At 38.6% G+C, this 16,768-nt stretch overlaps 1 protein-coding gene across 1 annotated transcript; it reads left to right on the top strand.

The window, feature by feature from the left end:
• The first annotated feature begins 12,446 nt into the window (after positions 1 to 12,446).
• LOC140234097 (uncharacterized) lies at positions 12,447 to 16,156 on the top strand. The gene is made up of 3 exons (XM_072314178.1): positions 12,447 to 12,853; positions 12,929 to 13,359; positions 15,132 to 16,156. Exons 1-3 carry the CDS (start codon positions 12,447 to 12,449, stop codon positions 16,154 to 16,156), a joined length of 1,863 nt encoding a protein of 620 aa, XP_072170279.1.
• The last annotated feature ends 612 nt before the right edge of the window (positions 16,157 to 16,768 follow it).

The raw sequence follows: 16,768 nt of genomic DNA on the forward strand, positions 1-16,768 counted from the left end.
ATTATATATATATATATATATATTTTTTTTTTTTTTTTTTTTGGGGGGGGGGGGGGACATACTGTATAATAGTCCAAGGGATGAGGAAGAAAATTTTAATTGTTCCTTTGCTGGACAAGGCTTCCAACTCGATATCCCTTGAACAGTTGTTGAACAGAGCAGTGGTAATACCTGACGGAGATGTTAACAAACGTGATACTAAACTGTCAAGCAGACTATTAATCACAAAAGAGACGGTTAAACCCGGGGGTTAAACACTGAGTAATATACCAGGGCTCTGATTTCGAATGCCATCTCACATTAGGACTCTAGGAAAGATGGTGACAGACATTGTATCTCTCTTTTTTTATTTGTTTGTAAACATGTAATATCAACAACAGTCTGTGTGTATTTCGCTTGTGCATTTTTCTGATTACACAAATAACTTACCTACAAGATTACGTTTCGTGTCCTTTTCCTGTGTCTTTGTCGTTTTGTCATGCCAAACGTGAACACATTGATATATGTATATGAAAACCAACATTTGAATATAGATTACAGTGATAGAACAAGAAATGCTTCTTGATTATCCAAAAAAAAAAAAGGATACATCGGTTTAAAAGATGTGTTCGTGTCTGTTGGCCCATACATACCATTTTACCATTTGAAGTAGATTACAAAATACAAATGTATGACAAAATTATACCTACCGTGTGTATGGAAATATGTTCCCAATGAGACATTTCGTGAACTTTTGTGTGACACTATTACAGATAAAAAGAGCCCACGGGCTGATCAATTCTCGTGCATAGTTGCAAAGTGATTCAACAATATCATATCAGTATTCAAGATTGTTTATTACATCCGCCGAGGAAGGACGAGGTTAAGTGATCATCGGCGTTGGTTAATCTGTTTGCAAAATAACTCAAAAAATTGCGCATGGATTAGAACGAAACTTGCATAAAAAGTCGATATTGACACAAGAAATACCTCATTCAGTTTTTGTAGAAATCCAGAGTTTTTATGGATATTTGAAGGATTTTTCATCTTATGGCATATAAAGTCAACGAACTTGGAGTTCAAGCTGTGCCTACTTGAGGTGCTGTGCGCACTAAAGCGCGTGCTCTGCTCGGGCAAGGCGCCATGCAATGATATCAACAAAAGGCTTCTATTTGGGGAAATTGTATGGGTGGAAATGACTTGCTGGCTTGGCGGAGGTCTATGCTCTCCGAGTGCTTTTCTAGTTTATCTTATTTTCTACCCGGCGAAACTCATTTCCGATAGCTGGCTGATACCAGTGACAACCCCACCTTATACCCCACCCCCATACATGTTGAAATGAGCCACTCGCAAAAAAAAAAAAAAAAATGATAATAATAACAATGAAATGATAATAGTAATAATAATGAAATAAAGCAATCTGAAGGCAGAACTCATTTGCAGTTCCATAACGAGGGCCTTTCCCTTTAAAGTTGGACGCTGCCATGATATGAAATACCGATTTCATTTTGCGCTCACGTAATCGAGTTTTAGAGATATTCTCACATTACAATCTCACGCCTTCATTGTTTTGCTGTACTTCTTTAGGTTATTAACTCGGCCCATGTCATAGCATCCTGCATGGATTAATTCTATCAGTATCGTATTTCTTATGTAACGAGGCAATTACAAACTAAATTATTCATCAAGAGACATTAGACAAAGGGATACGTGAATAAAAAGAAACATCACACGCCTTTTGCTTTCAACTTTGCATTTCAAATAACCTACATGAATGCGTCATTTAATCAAGCCTACGAAGAGCTATAAACTGTAACTTAAGTTGTAAGCGCAATAGTGATATAATGTCCTTACAAAGAACAAATGCATCAAGAGATCGTTTTGAGTGTTATGAAGTGCGTCTTAATTGATAGTGTATTATGAAAGTTATAATACAATATCACTCGAGCCCGCACTGCATTACACTCATGCCATCTCTTGACGCATTTGTTCTTATATCTCTCAATTGCCTTGAAGTCTCTTATCTAGGCTTGATTCGTGTCGAGGTTCATCTTACGGAAGTTGATTAATTTGTGGCTATGTGTTGCTGCAGATTTTACTGGCTGAATGAGCCGGACCACAATAGGCCCTATCTGGTCTTCCCATCCTACCGACTACAACCAAAGGACAACTTGAGTTCACTTTCATATAAATGTGGATTAAGTGAATGCAGCAATATTATTAGAACACATTAGTGAAAGTTTGGGGAAAATCGGACAATCCGTTCAAAGTTATGAATTTTCAAATTATCTGTGCAGTCACTGCTGGATGAGAAGACTACTACAGTGTATGATGTCGCATGCGTACAACGATATAAGGAAAATATAAAGAGAATTTCACAAAATTTGATTTTTTGAAAAAAGTGCACATTTTCTTAACCTTTCACTGATGTATGTTACGGGTAATATTATTCCTTCTGCCTTCTGAAAGAGGCAAATCAAGCGTTCTTTTATCATACGAGAAAAGTGAAAATATGTTGAATTTTCTTTATGCTTTCTTTATATCGTTGTACACATGTGACATCACAACCTGTACTAGTCTTCTCACCCTGCAGTACCTGAGCAGAAACTTCAAAAATTCATAACTTTTGAACTCTCACTGATTTGTTCTACTAATATTGCTGCATTCACTCAATCCACGTGTCTATAAAGGTGGACTTGTCCTTGAATACAGTGATACAATAGGCCTACCTTTAGTACCGCTGAACGTCTACGTTATGGCTCTGAACTTTGCAGCTTTTCTAAACTAATAGAGAAATTCAAAATGCACTGGCCATGTTGTCAATTATAGCCCATGAACACGTGATAACAAATCGTAGTAAGCTAGTAGATTCTCCTTGCTCTGTGACTTTGCTTATAATAATTTGGAACTGGTTGCAAAGATATAAACAAAGATCAAGTTTAGATATCCTATTGTTTGCATCCGAAATACACATTATCCAATACATGGAAATGTCGGTATAATGCGCTTAAGCCTTTGAGTGCTTTGAGTACACTTTGTTATAGAAAAACCCCATAGCATTGTATGGGGTCCAAGATCCCTATGGCACAACCAGCGCTTGAATAGCGATACATAACTGCCGTCACTATTACAGTCGCCATTATTAATGTCATAAGAGTGAAGCAATTCTGTTCTGCACATGTTCATTGTTTTCAAACTCAGAAATACCATGATATTACAAACATTATACAAAATACAACGGGGTCATCCTACGAGCTTGACACCCACGAGTCACAGTCGTGCATAAACACTGAGAAAAAAAAAGACAGAATAAACACAACGCAAGTAAGGCCTACAAGATCGACACTATAGGCGAAAGAGGCCAACAAGTTCGAGATGTAATGTCGAGCTGGTCGGCCTTTTTTTACCTAGTGTAAAGCTCATGGGCCTTGTTTAATAGTCTTTAACCAACGCTGCCTGGACGTTTATCTCCTTTGTGTCTGAATTGAGGCTAATCGCGAAACAACAACTATCACATCCGGGGAGGCCCAGACCGCCACTGCTGACGCAGCTCTCGTCGTAGATCACTGTTGCAAACGCCATCACTCAGTTGGGCACACTTAGTTTACATTCGAGGCAGCGGAAGCCTTATCCAAGCCTGGTGGCTTGCTCGTGAACCGCATAACTCGTGGACGTATTTTAGTTGATGTCTAGCTCGTGGGCTGTCCGACTCGTGGGCGATGTGCCTCGTGTGCTGTATGACTCGAGAGGGTGGAGGTCGTGATGCGCACCCAATTAAATTAACGTTGCCTGAGTCAATGCTAGCACGGAATATGATATACACGATACACGATATAAAAAAAAAGATGAAACTACATCAAGATATGAGTGGGTTTGAAGATTGATCATAAAATTGACTGCACACAAGCTGTGATCACATGTCAAAACCTTCGTTATTGTTATATAGCTTATGTACAGGAGATGTCTATACATTTAAGAGAGGAAATGTCACGGTTTCCAAATGATTGCTATTGTAGATGCGAAACTTTATCACAATACATCGACATAAAATGTACTGGCGTTATTGATCGTAACAGATCAGGGTAAAAAACGATACTCGTACAATAGTACGATAATGTAGAAGTCGTAGTCGCAGCCTATCATATCACTCTCGTTTGGAAGATAGGCCTAATGCATGTAACCAAATACACAGTTTAAACAAGGATATAGATGGATAGAGAGATCCAGACAATTAATTTTTCATGCACTTTTTTTTTTTTTTTTTTTACTGTAGACAGTTAGGGGTTGTATGCTGCTCCATCTACGAGAGTAAGTTTAGGAATAGAGGGGCTCAATTTAATCCGTTGACAAATCAGGAACCAGCACAATTAGGCAGGGGGGAAAAAAGTGTCATGAATAGGCCTTTCGTTAGAAGCATTTAGCGAAAAAAGAATAGCAGAGAGGGAAGCAGACGAGTATTAAGCGCTAATAGCTAAAAGCTACTCGAGAATTTATTGTAAAAACGAAGTGCCACCAATCGACTGCGAAGAGGCAAGAGAACATGCATCGAAAGTTTTTTTTGTGGAACATTGCAAAAACAACAAGAAAGTGTACCTGGACTTTAAACGCCAAATTGCAAATTTCTTTCATTCTGAGCAAATAACGTTTATTGTAAAAATAACTCTACTCCGTCCTGCAAGCCAAGTGAGCATGGAGGCATATTCCTGGTTTCTGGGACATCATAAACTATTCGTTTATGTCATTATGCGCCGTAAGCCCAAACCGCTGGTTTGATCATAAGGAAATCTAAACTGGCTCACGAGGAGGATGTCTCAGAATATTGTACGGCACGTACAGGTTTTCGAAATAATCCAGGCATCAAGAATAACTCTTCATTTCATAAAGACGTGTTCCAAGGAGACCCGCTCTTTCCTATATTTCAACTCTTCTTTAACCCGCTATTACTGAAGCACTGATACACGATTACAAGAGTGAATATCGATACGGCTATCCTCCGAACGGAACTCGTTACATTCTGTGTACCACTCGCAGATGACTTTCGATATCCAATGTCTGGTCAGGATCTGCATTATCGACCGAAAACGGTATCATATCAAATGATTTTGATAATGGAAGTATAATTATCATGATTACGTAGATCACATTGATTTATGGGAAAGGCATTACTTAATACAACAGCGAATTCTCTAACTGCACATGCCATTCTTTTGTAATCTGCCACTTTAATCGTTTGTTTTACTCTTTCAAACGCAATTTTACAACATGTCCGAAATCTCAGGGGGAAAAAAAAGGTCATGAAATGAAATTGTATGAGTAGAAAATATTAAGCCGTTGTGAGGCAGGGAAAGAAATTCCGAAAAAGGACGGGGGTCTGGGAGCCCTCTCTTTTCTTCAGCCATTTAGTTCCAAAGATAGATTCTGCTTTTTGCTTGGAAAACTCTAGCAGCATTGAATAGTTGAAGTAGATATTCTGGATAAAACATGAACAAAGTTATCAGGTCCAAGTCACTTATACTGGATTCTGTATTACTTTATCAGACGTTTTGTTCCTTTAAAGAGAAATCCGGTCGATTTACGAAGAGCTTAGCGATTTCATTTTCTGTTCTTCGATATATATCAAGTTGAATATCTAATTAATGCCATGAAAAGTGTGTACTGTGTTCTGAAGTAATGCTAGCATTATTATAACACGTATTACTGTTTTTATTTTAGAAACTAATTCATAGTTATCATTGTCGTTATTTTTGTCAATTTCTAAAATATATAAGACAGTATGTAATGACCATGAAAACGTTTTATGATGTAATATTTTTACACGTCCAACCCAAATCTTAGATCGTTGGCTGAAAAGTATAAAAAGTTTGCAGTATTCTGTTCAGTTCAGTTTAATTTCATTTCTGCACTTTTCCACGGAGACCATACATGAAAACAACAGCAACAAAAAGATTATGTAACAAACAGCTTCGGTTGACTTAAGCGTAGGAAAACATATTTGGTAGTCATAGGATTAATGACGGGTTTGTTTGTTTGTCTTGTTTTTTGTCCCAAGAGTTGTAGGAGGAGCTAGTGAAAAAGATTTGAATCCCATCATATTCTGATTATCAGGTGCCTTCCGAAGTTGAAACAGCAAAAGACAGAAACGAAATGATACCAAAAGGATATCATACGAATAAATTAAACTTGCATTACTGAGGAGTTAGCACTTTACTTTATCATGTTCGATTGAAGGTTGAATTGCAATCAAAAGAAAGGAAGTAAAGTATTCTACTCGTCAAGCATATATCGGTTCACGTGCTTAGCAGCAATTCGAATTTACCTGCTTTGCAAGTGGCTCCGCGAGGAGTGTAAATGTACGAAAGGAAATATTAATACAATCTGGTCCAAATTTGGATCAGTAACCAAAAGCAAAAAAGCAACAACAGGTCATGATTAGGCTCTGAAAATGAGACATTAAAACGCACATCATATTCCATCTGTAAAACCAAACCCGCTTGGAATCTTACGCTCACACCTTGGAAATTTCATTGCTGAACACAAAGAACGGGGTCCTTTAGGGAGCCCTTAGCACGGGACACCACATTGTGTAGGTAATAATTCAGAAGTGATAGATTTGTAGCATATAAATTGCTCTTTGCTTTAAGTCATCTTTAAACTATTCTCTCGGATATCTCCGAATCCATAAAATTGCTCTTTGTGTATCAGGAAAGTGTAGTCAACAATGTTGTACGCCTTGTTTAGGTCAATGAACACACAGCATTTGACACTATAATACGATTGGCTTGATCCGATATATCTGTGGATTTTGTTTAATATTGGTTTGGCTCAATACCTAATTTAGCACCAAAAAAAAAAAAAAAATCATATATTCACTTACAGATAGGTCTTTTTATAACTTATCAGTTTGAAACAAGAGAGGATTCTTTTTTGTGTGTTTACTGGAACAGCTGTTACGGTCAAGTTCACACAAATGAATGCAAGGCGGTCTCAGTGAATTGAAATGAACAAATCTTCCGGGTTTTTATTAGGATATCATTTAACAATCAGTTTCCAACCGGAATAACAAAATTGTTGTTTAACACATTGCAGCGAAATCAACCATAACAATGAAAGATAGACGGGATCGTTTCAACTAAGAAAACATAAGTACAGATTGTGTAATACCTGGCCAGGGTTTCGCCCTAAGAGAGTCAACGTCGGGGCCCAACTCATCTGCGACGTGGCGGGGAGGCGACGTCAGACGCTACCACGTGGAGAACGCGTCAATACACGGGACGTCGTCGGATCAGCGGGCGACGCTATCTCAGCACAGTTTGCAGCGCTGTGACTATGCCAGACAGAAGGGCGTTGGCCGCTGGGTGCGCGTGGTCCCTCACAGCGTCTCGGCGCCCTGTATCGACCTCGGCGCGGCTCCCACTAGTCACCGTGCAGCAATCGCAGGTGGGCGTTGGCTCAAGACCGTCTGGTGGTTCACCTGGAAATCGGCGAAAACTTATTGTCGCCGTCGTCGTCGAAAGAAAACGGGCTAGAGGCAAATCGGCATGTCCTGGTTTATCTCGCCTCTTAGCACTTAAAATTCACTTAGCAGAGCACGTTCCTTGGGGAAAGCAATTCCTCCCAAGATTGTAGACGGGAACGCCGAGAAAGTGAGAACGATCCTCTCTAACCGGAGTCCGATTGTCGACTGACACGACCAATGTATCTTTAACATGAACATTATTACATACATGGAAAATTCCGCCAGGCACGCCCAGCTTAATGCTGGGCGAAGTGTGTAAGGCTGTGGTTCAAAACGAATGACTCAAAAGGAGATTACGTAACTGGTGGTGTTTACAAACATTCGCGATCGTGCACGTGTGATCGCATACACATGGTCATAAAACCTAAAAACCACATTGTTAAGTGATTACATGGGCAAATTCGTAACACAGCTTTTGAGATTTTGCTTGCGTTTGGAAATAGTATGTCAGTTGTGAGTCTAATGATTATGTTCAAATATGTAATGGAAGTGCAGAAATGTAAACAACAATGTAATTCCGTCATGACCTATTCAGTTGTTTAATATCTAGGAATCTGCAAGTCAGGGTTTTTACTATGATATCTTGATTTATGAAATAATTAATTGTCATATCCCATTATTAAATATTCAGCAATTTTTTTTTTGTGACTATTTGTGACCCTGCACCACAAAACTAACAAAAAGTCGCCAGACAGGAATTTTCAGTTAAGCGCAGATTGCGAAAGAGCCGACTCTTAGCTTTAAAATGATGTATAACTCAATTCAAATGGACTCCCATAACCTACCTTAAAACTGGAAAGAAGGCACACACTCTGGAAAAGTGTGAACCGAGAAAAGAGGCTCTGAAGTACACGGTTTATTCAAGCACTTAATCTTTACCAAGCCGTGCTCGCTGTGCCATGAAAGGGACGAAACAAAGGATGTAAACCACTGGAGCAGCAACAATGAAGGGATCATTAGATTAAGCTGAAATTAAGCAAGTTCCATAAGCACAGTTTGCCCATGATAACTGCTAACTTTCAAAGCAGTAGCGTCATTCTTTCAAAAGTTAGACTTGAAAGTGAAGACTGTGCAAAGGATTTCAAGACATGAAAAACGGCCTCTAAGTTAGACCTGATCATTCTACTCTTCCCCAAAAAAGGGTAGTAGAAAAACCATTAAAAACACACTTTCCCATTCATGTTAAGATTTCAAACTGAAGAATAATGGAGAAGAAGGATAGCTCCTTAAGAAAATACGAAAAACTCAAGATTGACTTGGTTGAACTATTTCACCTTTCAACTTAAAATCAAGGGGTGCGACTTTTTGTTTGCTTTGCACATGGTGCACGGTCACATTCACGACCTACATAAGAAAAGATTCCTAAAACAGTGTGCTACCACTCCAGGATTTATGAAATATTGGTACTTTCTTTTGTTTTACCGATGACCTCATTGACAACAGTCGGCCGACATATGAATTGGCATTTTCAAATGTTTCTATAATGCACTCTGCGGGAAAGTCTAATGATTTAAGTCTGTCCATTTCAATTTCGGAAATATATGCCTATCTACGTTAGTTGATTAATTAGTTAGTTAATATGATGTCGCAGAATATATTCAGTTAACGTATTTATCTTAAATGAACAAAATGCTTTCCATTTCTTAAATACGGAATTTTAACTATGCTTTTACTTTACTTCTTAATATCAAGAAAAGCTAGTCTGAAAAAAAAATATATATATCAAAGAACGTGTCATAGATCTGTCATTGCTGAAAAGCTGTGAGACGTCATTTGTTTCTGTATTCACTATTTAGTGGTCTGGTGGTCTGAGTCGATATCACCTCCAGTAGTATATTGATTTTAAAGGTCCTGTTTACCTATGGGAGCAGTCATTACAAAAAGAAAATGTTTAAGATATCACTTGTGATACATATGTGTAGGTCAGTTGTATCTAAAAGCATCCTTCCATATACAAATTTCATAATAAAGCCTAAAATATAAAGAGATCACTATATTTCTCACTAAATCATAACTGTAGATAGTTCAGTCTGGTATAGAAAGATTTTTATTATTACTATTGTGCCCACTTTGTATATTTGACAATACTTAAGATTTATTACGCTGATTAAAATTTTTGCATCAGTTGATTCTATCCCTACTTCACCTTCAAGGAGTATTTTGAAGCACAAAAAGTGGGTTTTTGTTTCATCTGCAAATGGTAAATTATGCACTTAATAAGCAACGTTACTGCTTCTCTGTTCGTAATTTGTTGTTTCTAATCTACATTTTTCCCTATTTCGTGTTATGGTGTTATTCCAACCTTGTCCCAACGTTGGACCAACAGTTTATAATTCACTTTTCATCGCTGTGCCAACGACGTACCAACGTCATCCTGTTACTGTCGAGCCAACGTTGGTCCGATGGCCAAAAAAAAAAGCTTTTTAGGCCAACGTCATGTTTCTGACGTTAGGCCTGCGTAATCTTGTTTCTGGGCAGAAGCCACTTGAATTAGAGTCTATTCCTATAATTCCTACAATCTACCTTATTCCTAAGCTTCTACATCATATACCTATTCCTATACCTTGACCTATAGGCCTACCTAGACCTATTCCTATACCTAGCTGAAAGAAATGCATTTGGTTTTCTTTATAAACCCCTGCGTGATGATAATGTTTCAAGACATGGTTACTAACTGGATGACACTTTCATTACATTTTCATCAAAATTCCATCAAAACATCGGAATACTTTTTCAGACGCGAGTGGAAATTGTGCATAAATCAGCAATAATTTGATGACAATTTCTAACACAGTTTAATCCCTGCATGAATACTTTTAAAGTTAACGTTGTTTTTTTTTTTTTTGTTGTTGTTGTTGATATTTTGTGCCATATTTGAATTGCAAATTCTCTCATTAACATTCATGATCCTTGTATGTCGTTACTCCAACGTTGGGCTAACATTGTCCCAACTGCTTTTTCATGTGATTATGACTTGGCAAAAAAAATCCAAATACAGTGTATCAAAAATATCTTTATATCATGAACATATTGCAATAATATAAGCAGTAAACACTTAAATAGCTTAACAGTTTAAGGTTTCTCTTTTCCGTTGTTATGATAAACTATTTTTTTTTTTTGCCATGACGAAGTATGCTTTTTTTTATATAATTCCTGCCATTTTGATATTCTGTTCGGTGAACCATCATTCAATGAATGAAAGTCAAATTGACAACATGTACGGCTTTAAATCATTTTTTCCTTTGGTGGAAATAAGAATAAAACTGTTGAATCTAAAACAAAGTTTAATCTTGGCGTCAATAAATTTTCATTTAATGTCTTTTGTCTATCTTCACTAGTTTTCAATTTACAGACTCTCTTATAATGGATAATACAGTAAAAGAAATGACATTTATCCCAATTTCAGACCAAGCTATTGTAGTGAACTTATATGTAGTACCAGTCCAATAGTACACCAACCCCACTCCAGTAGGCCATTTCTAGCTATCTTAACTGTGTGCTACAATTCATCAACATTTTGTGATCCCTTTGTGATACGCCATGTAATAATAGGCCTACTATTCTTCATGATCCTTTTTTCCTCAAAACTCATAAAACCTTTATCATACTTGAATTTGGATCGGGTCCAAATTCAAGTATGATAAAGGTTTTATGAGTTTTGAGGGAAAAAAAAAGGATTATGAAGAATAGTAGGCCTATTATTCCCATTAAGCTTCTGCCAATGCTGTTCCCAGTTTTCCGCTTTTATAGTTTATGGTGTCAGAATATATTTTGATGGACATCCCTTATGCAACATGTAGGTGGCACTTCGTGGTGGATTTTGTTGATATTTTGTATACTTGGGTGCACGATAAATAAGATGTTATCTAGACTCATGTTATTATTATTGGTAATGCTACCCTCAGATTCCAGTATTTTGTAGCGTCAAAGAAAATGCTTAGGCTGCTAATTTGCACACACTTTAAGGCTCTTTTTGTGTGTTGTTTTTGTGTGTTAGTTTGTATGTTTGTTTGTTTTTTCTTGTTGTTTGGTGGGGGAGTTGGTATGCAGATCAATCATGATGTGTAACTGACGACTGAGAGAGCCACATTTGATGAGTGGCAGGGATATATCACGCTTCGTATTAAAAATATAATAAATTCATGCGGTTAGGTTGTCTAATGAGAGACTTGCGAGGTGACGATGATAATAATTAATGATAATGTTGAGATATCCCAGGGACACGATGCAATGAAAACTTGCAATATGAAATGATTATTATTTGCTTAGAAGCAAATGTCCTTCCTACGCTGTTTATCACCGTAGGGAAAGAAAAAGAGTATGACATGACATAAATTTCTAAAAATAATGAGTAGACAACTACTGGAGGGGATGTTGGTGGGAAATAAAGAGAGATTAGCATTAAGTCCCGTGACCAACTTTCGATTTTCAATAGCCATAATTCTGCCAGATCGATACTGTGCCCGGGATATTAATCGCATGATAAAGACAACGTTTTTCTACCTCCAAAAGGAAATAAAAATAAAGATGGAAAGAAAAAGGCAAGTGCCACTTTATTCCGCATTGCGGTCGGAAATGCTAACGACTTGGTTAATACTCGTTTCGATCATGATGCTATCTTTGTTTTATACAATGGCTCGACAGCAATATCTTGTGTCATTACTTCAGTTGAATATTATGCACAAGATCTGAGTGGAAATTAATTGCAGATACTATAAGGTGAACACTTTGAACTGAACACCATTCTACGCGTGTGGATGCATATTTGGCATTTACTACTGTCACCAGCTATTTGGGCCTGAGCGTCATTGGTGCACATAGCACGATAACTGAACGTTACCGGACGTACACATACGCACATCGGTCGCACATCGGTCGCACATCGGTCTAAAGGTTAAAGAGAACATAGTCTTACCCCAGCTCCGTGTCATCAGAACACAACAGCACAGGAATGGCTGAAGAAAGAGAAGTGAGAGTGAGCACCCACAGCTATGTCAGCATGATCTGCCTCAGCCTATTTCTCAGTTTCCTCGCGTATTTGTCTGTTGGCCCTTCGACTCCCGTTGCAGCGAAGGATTGGTCGGAAATGTGCAAAGTTATCCATGTCTTGGCGCAGATCATAGTGGCTGTGATCATGGCGATTGTCCTCTTCTGGTTTTCTTTCACAAGGCCGAGATACCACAGGAAACAGACCATCTTCTGGCCGAAGCAATGTCAACATTGTGCCCAGGTACTTGGTATTCTGACACAATGTAGAGGCAGCGAACCCTCACAGGTGCAGACCCGATCCCTTCACCCACATTCTGTCCAGTCGTCTTCTGATGCCGCGTCAAGGCAAGAGTCCTCGAGGGAAAATCTTCTTTCAGCATTGGATACTGACGCAATTGAAGGGGATGGAAGTCAAGAGAATCAACAAGAAGTTGATAAAAGACACGAGGCCTCTGAATCTCAGTGCATGGACGATGCTAGCTGTTCTGGAAAACTGTGTTACCTCCGCCGAAAGTCCCTGGCACAGGCTATAATAATAATGGGCTTGATCAGCTTCGTTTTAGGACCCCTCAAAGTTTTCAAGTATATTCTGCATCGGGATGTAACGCTACTGCATATATTCGGGGACACTTTTATGATTATACTAATGTTTGGTGTGCTACCGGCCTCAATTTTGGGCGTCGCCAGGTATCACGATGCCGTTTTTGTCGACACACCTCTCTTCTCGGCTGGATGTGCCTTCCTTTGTGGTGGCTTCATGTGGTTGGCCACTTTTAAGATAGGTGTCCCTATTGGTGACCTTTTTGGTAATGGATCCTCCCCATATTCCCAGATTTACACTTCTGACCGGTGGGACTACATTCAGACGAGTTTAGGTAAGAAGGGTAAATAAGCAACTGCAAACCAAAAGTTATCAAACATAATGTTATCTCCCTGCCAGAGAAGCGGGCTCTTGAATATTCATAAGATATCCTCCTTCAGTATAAAAGGCAGGAGAGATTGTATCCGTTACACCTTTTTCTACATGTGCTATAAAAAAAAAAAAAAAAAAACAGAATACGTTCCAGGGGTGTAGGACCTACTCTGGACACTGGTTGGTAATTTAGAGATGCTGCCGATCAGTGGAGGAATGTTGCCAAAGCCCTGTTAATGAAGTCATTGTTAATCAAATCTGCAAACTACTAATTGTTTCGTGTAGCACTAAGTCTTCGGAATATGTTAGATGTTATGTAATATAGAAGTTACGTAGGAAGCTTATTCTTCCGAATAGGTAACGCACATTTCCAATATTTACCGTTCACAAAGTGGTCACAGCCGAAATTTCATAAAACCTGTGACTATCGTTTATTCCTTCACGAAAAAAAAGAGAAGATGATTCTTCCTTAATGAATGAATTCATGGTTCTCTAAAAAGATCACCCCGTCTTGGTGATAGTCTGGGTGAAAGAAAAACTGACTATCCTTTCACGGAATAATCCATCATCAGCGTATTCATGGCCCCCCAAACAGTGTCAAAAGCAAGCTTGAGATACCCTTGATCATAAAACATTGACACATTATTGTATCTAAAACTACATGGTTCTGGCTTGAAAAGAACAGTATCGTCCTAATTTGGTTTGTTTATTCATTAAAACCTAAAAAAGAAAAAACATCTAACAGACCTTCTGGCGCCCCTCAGGGATCAAATCTTGGACCTTTCATTTGTTTTTCCTTCTTTTCATAAATGACTTACTCTTTTCTTCATCTTTGACAGAACTAAATCATTTAGATTCTGATGATGATACAAACATACTTTATTCGAATAAAAGTTTATCACTTTGATTAGTGACAACAGTCTAAACAGCGGACTAATTCCAGTTTTATCCAGTTTCGAATGTTGTAAATTGTTCCATAATACGATCAAAACTAATTTTATTCACTCTACAAGTTATTCTTATTAAGTTGTATGATAGCCATTGGTAAATTACCAATTTAGGTTCATTCTGAATAGATTTCCTACTAAATGTTTTAAGTGTAAAAGATTGATTTTAATCTTAGGTGGAATGGCGACATAAGATATAATTTCCACTGTGTTCACCAATATTTCAGAAGCCCCATCGATCGTAAGGTCCTTTCCTTCTTACCCACATTAAATACTGAGCATCATGTTGCATCCCTTTGTTTTATTGCACTAGATACTATGTATCATCGGTTACCAAAGAGTCAAGCTTTTTGCTTATTGTTGACCACTACAACCGTGTCGTATGGAAATTTAGACACATGAAAATATTTTGCAGATGTATAGAGTATTGAAAATTGTTGAAATTGTACAAAATAACAATGTTGTGTAGTATTATTCATGAACATATTGTTATGTGTGATGACATTGCTGAAAATTGATCATGTAAAGTAATGCTATACAGGAAATATATAAATCAAAACGAGATCTATCAAATCAAATCAAGTAATATAGGACTGCTGTTACTTGTGTGTATAATATTCAACTTTTTATTCATGTGACATAAGACACTTGTAACACTCAAATTGAAAAATCTTTAGATGAGGTTTAATCTCTGTAACATGTATGAAGTAGGTACAATGTTGAATGTATCATGCAACTTAAACTATTGTATATATTAATGATCGTTCTCATCATATCACCATTACAGGAGCATCAGCGATGTCGATGTATGCACAATGCGCTATAATCGGTACTGTATTCCTTTGGACCATTTGGTCATCTATGATAAGGCAACACACCCTTCACCTACGCGAATCCAACCCACAGATTCAGCCATTTGATCCTCCCCGGTCACAAGAAGGCACCAGGGACTCAGGGACCAGCTATAGGATGAATGTCATACGATATGACGAAGACGTAACGTCTCATGCAGGGGACAACGAGGAAGGGGGACAGTTGCTGCAGCACGAAGGCAGCAGACAAGACCGACTGCTCAAGCCATTTTTGCACCGTGTCCTGAGAGTATCCGTAGGTGCTGCTACAATCTACGCTGGTGCTCGCTTCGCTATTGCCATCTTTCCCAACGAAATGATTTCTGGAGACGCCAAATTCTTCTTCGCAACTGTGATGAATGTCGCGTTTTACTTACCGGTCGTCATCTTGATTTTATATCAACATCATTTAACGAGAGCTTCAAGAGGTTTGCGGCAGGTTTGTGGACCTTGCGCTGGCAGAGCTTTTGGGGGTGATAATCTCATATACCTCATATCTCTCTTCGGCACTTTCATGTCTAAACTTTTCAGCATCATGGCAACCATAGCGCTACTATTCTTAGATGGGAGCGTTCGAGGTGTACTCTATCTTGTGCATAAAATCCTTGCAGTATGGATTGCATGGTTGGTATCTTCATTCGTATATCGGGTACAGCGCCAGGACTTCTCCAAGACTGCTGAGGTCAAATGGACTCTAGCGACCTTGGTGTACCTTGGGTTCTTCAGTGCTGCCCAGTGGCTCAAAAATAGCTGGAGTGATAGCTATGAGCCACTGGAGGTTAACTTCTTCAAACGGGAGGTGGTAGCGTTTGTTCATATTCTACTGATTCCACTGGAATTAATGTTTGAACTCATGACCGCTCTACTTGCTTATGAAAGATATCATATCTTGTTATCAAGGTATAAAGAAAACGCTTTAATTCCCGCTAAGACGTACGGGACCACTGAACGTTCCCATTAGAAATATGTAATGTTTATTCTTTGTTTTCCCTGAGAAAAGGGATACATTTTAGCGGGTGGGGGGGGGGGGTGGGCAAGGCACCTGGGAGCAACTTTTTTTCACAGGGGTGCTGAACCCCAGACCCACCCGTTCGGTTTCCGGACCATAATATATATGCTTATTAACAGGGTTTCAGTATGGGGGGGGGGGTGCATAGGCCATGCAAGCACTGTCGACAATTCTTTTTTTTTTTTTTGGGGGGGGGGGGGGTTGGCAGGGGGAGGTGAAGGGAGGGGATGGGGACATTGAAACGAGGGTGAGAAAGCCCTCTGCCAGACAAGGATACTTTGGAATTTTTAGTGAAATTCTACAATCTTATGCACACCTTATGTGGTAAATTTTTAAAATCTTCAATCAAAACAGAAAGAAAAGTGAAATGCTCATGGACTATATGTTCATGGATGTAATGTTATTGAAGTGGTATCTGTTATCTGTTGCTCATTGTGTGTGGGTCTTCACTTTGTGTTTGTAAGTCTATAGAAGGGGACCTAAAGGGGGAGGGTGTGGGAGGGGGTATCCTCCTCCCACACGAGGAAGATTCTGGATTTTCAGACCTGAAATTCAGCGATCTGG

The sequence above is a fragment of the Diadema setosum genome, chromosome 10 (assembly GCF_964275005.1).
Source record: "Diadema setosum chromosome 10, eeDiaSeto1, whole genome shotgun sequence".
Lineage (NCBI taxonomy): Eukaryota > Metazoa > Echinodermata > Echinoidea > Diadematoida > Diadematidae > Diadema > Diadema setosum.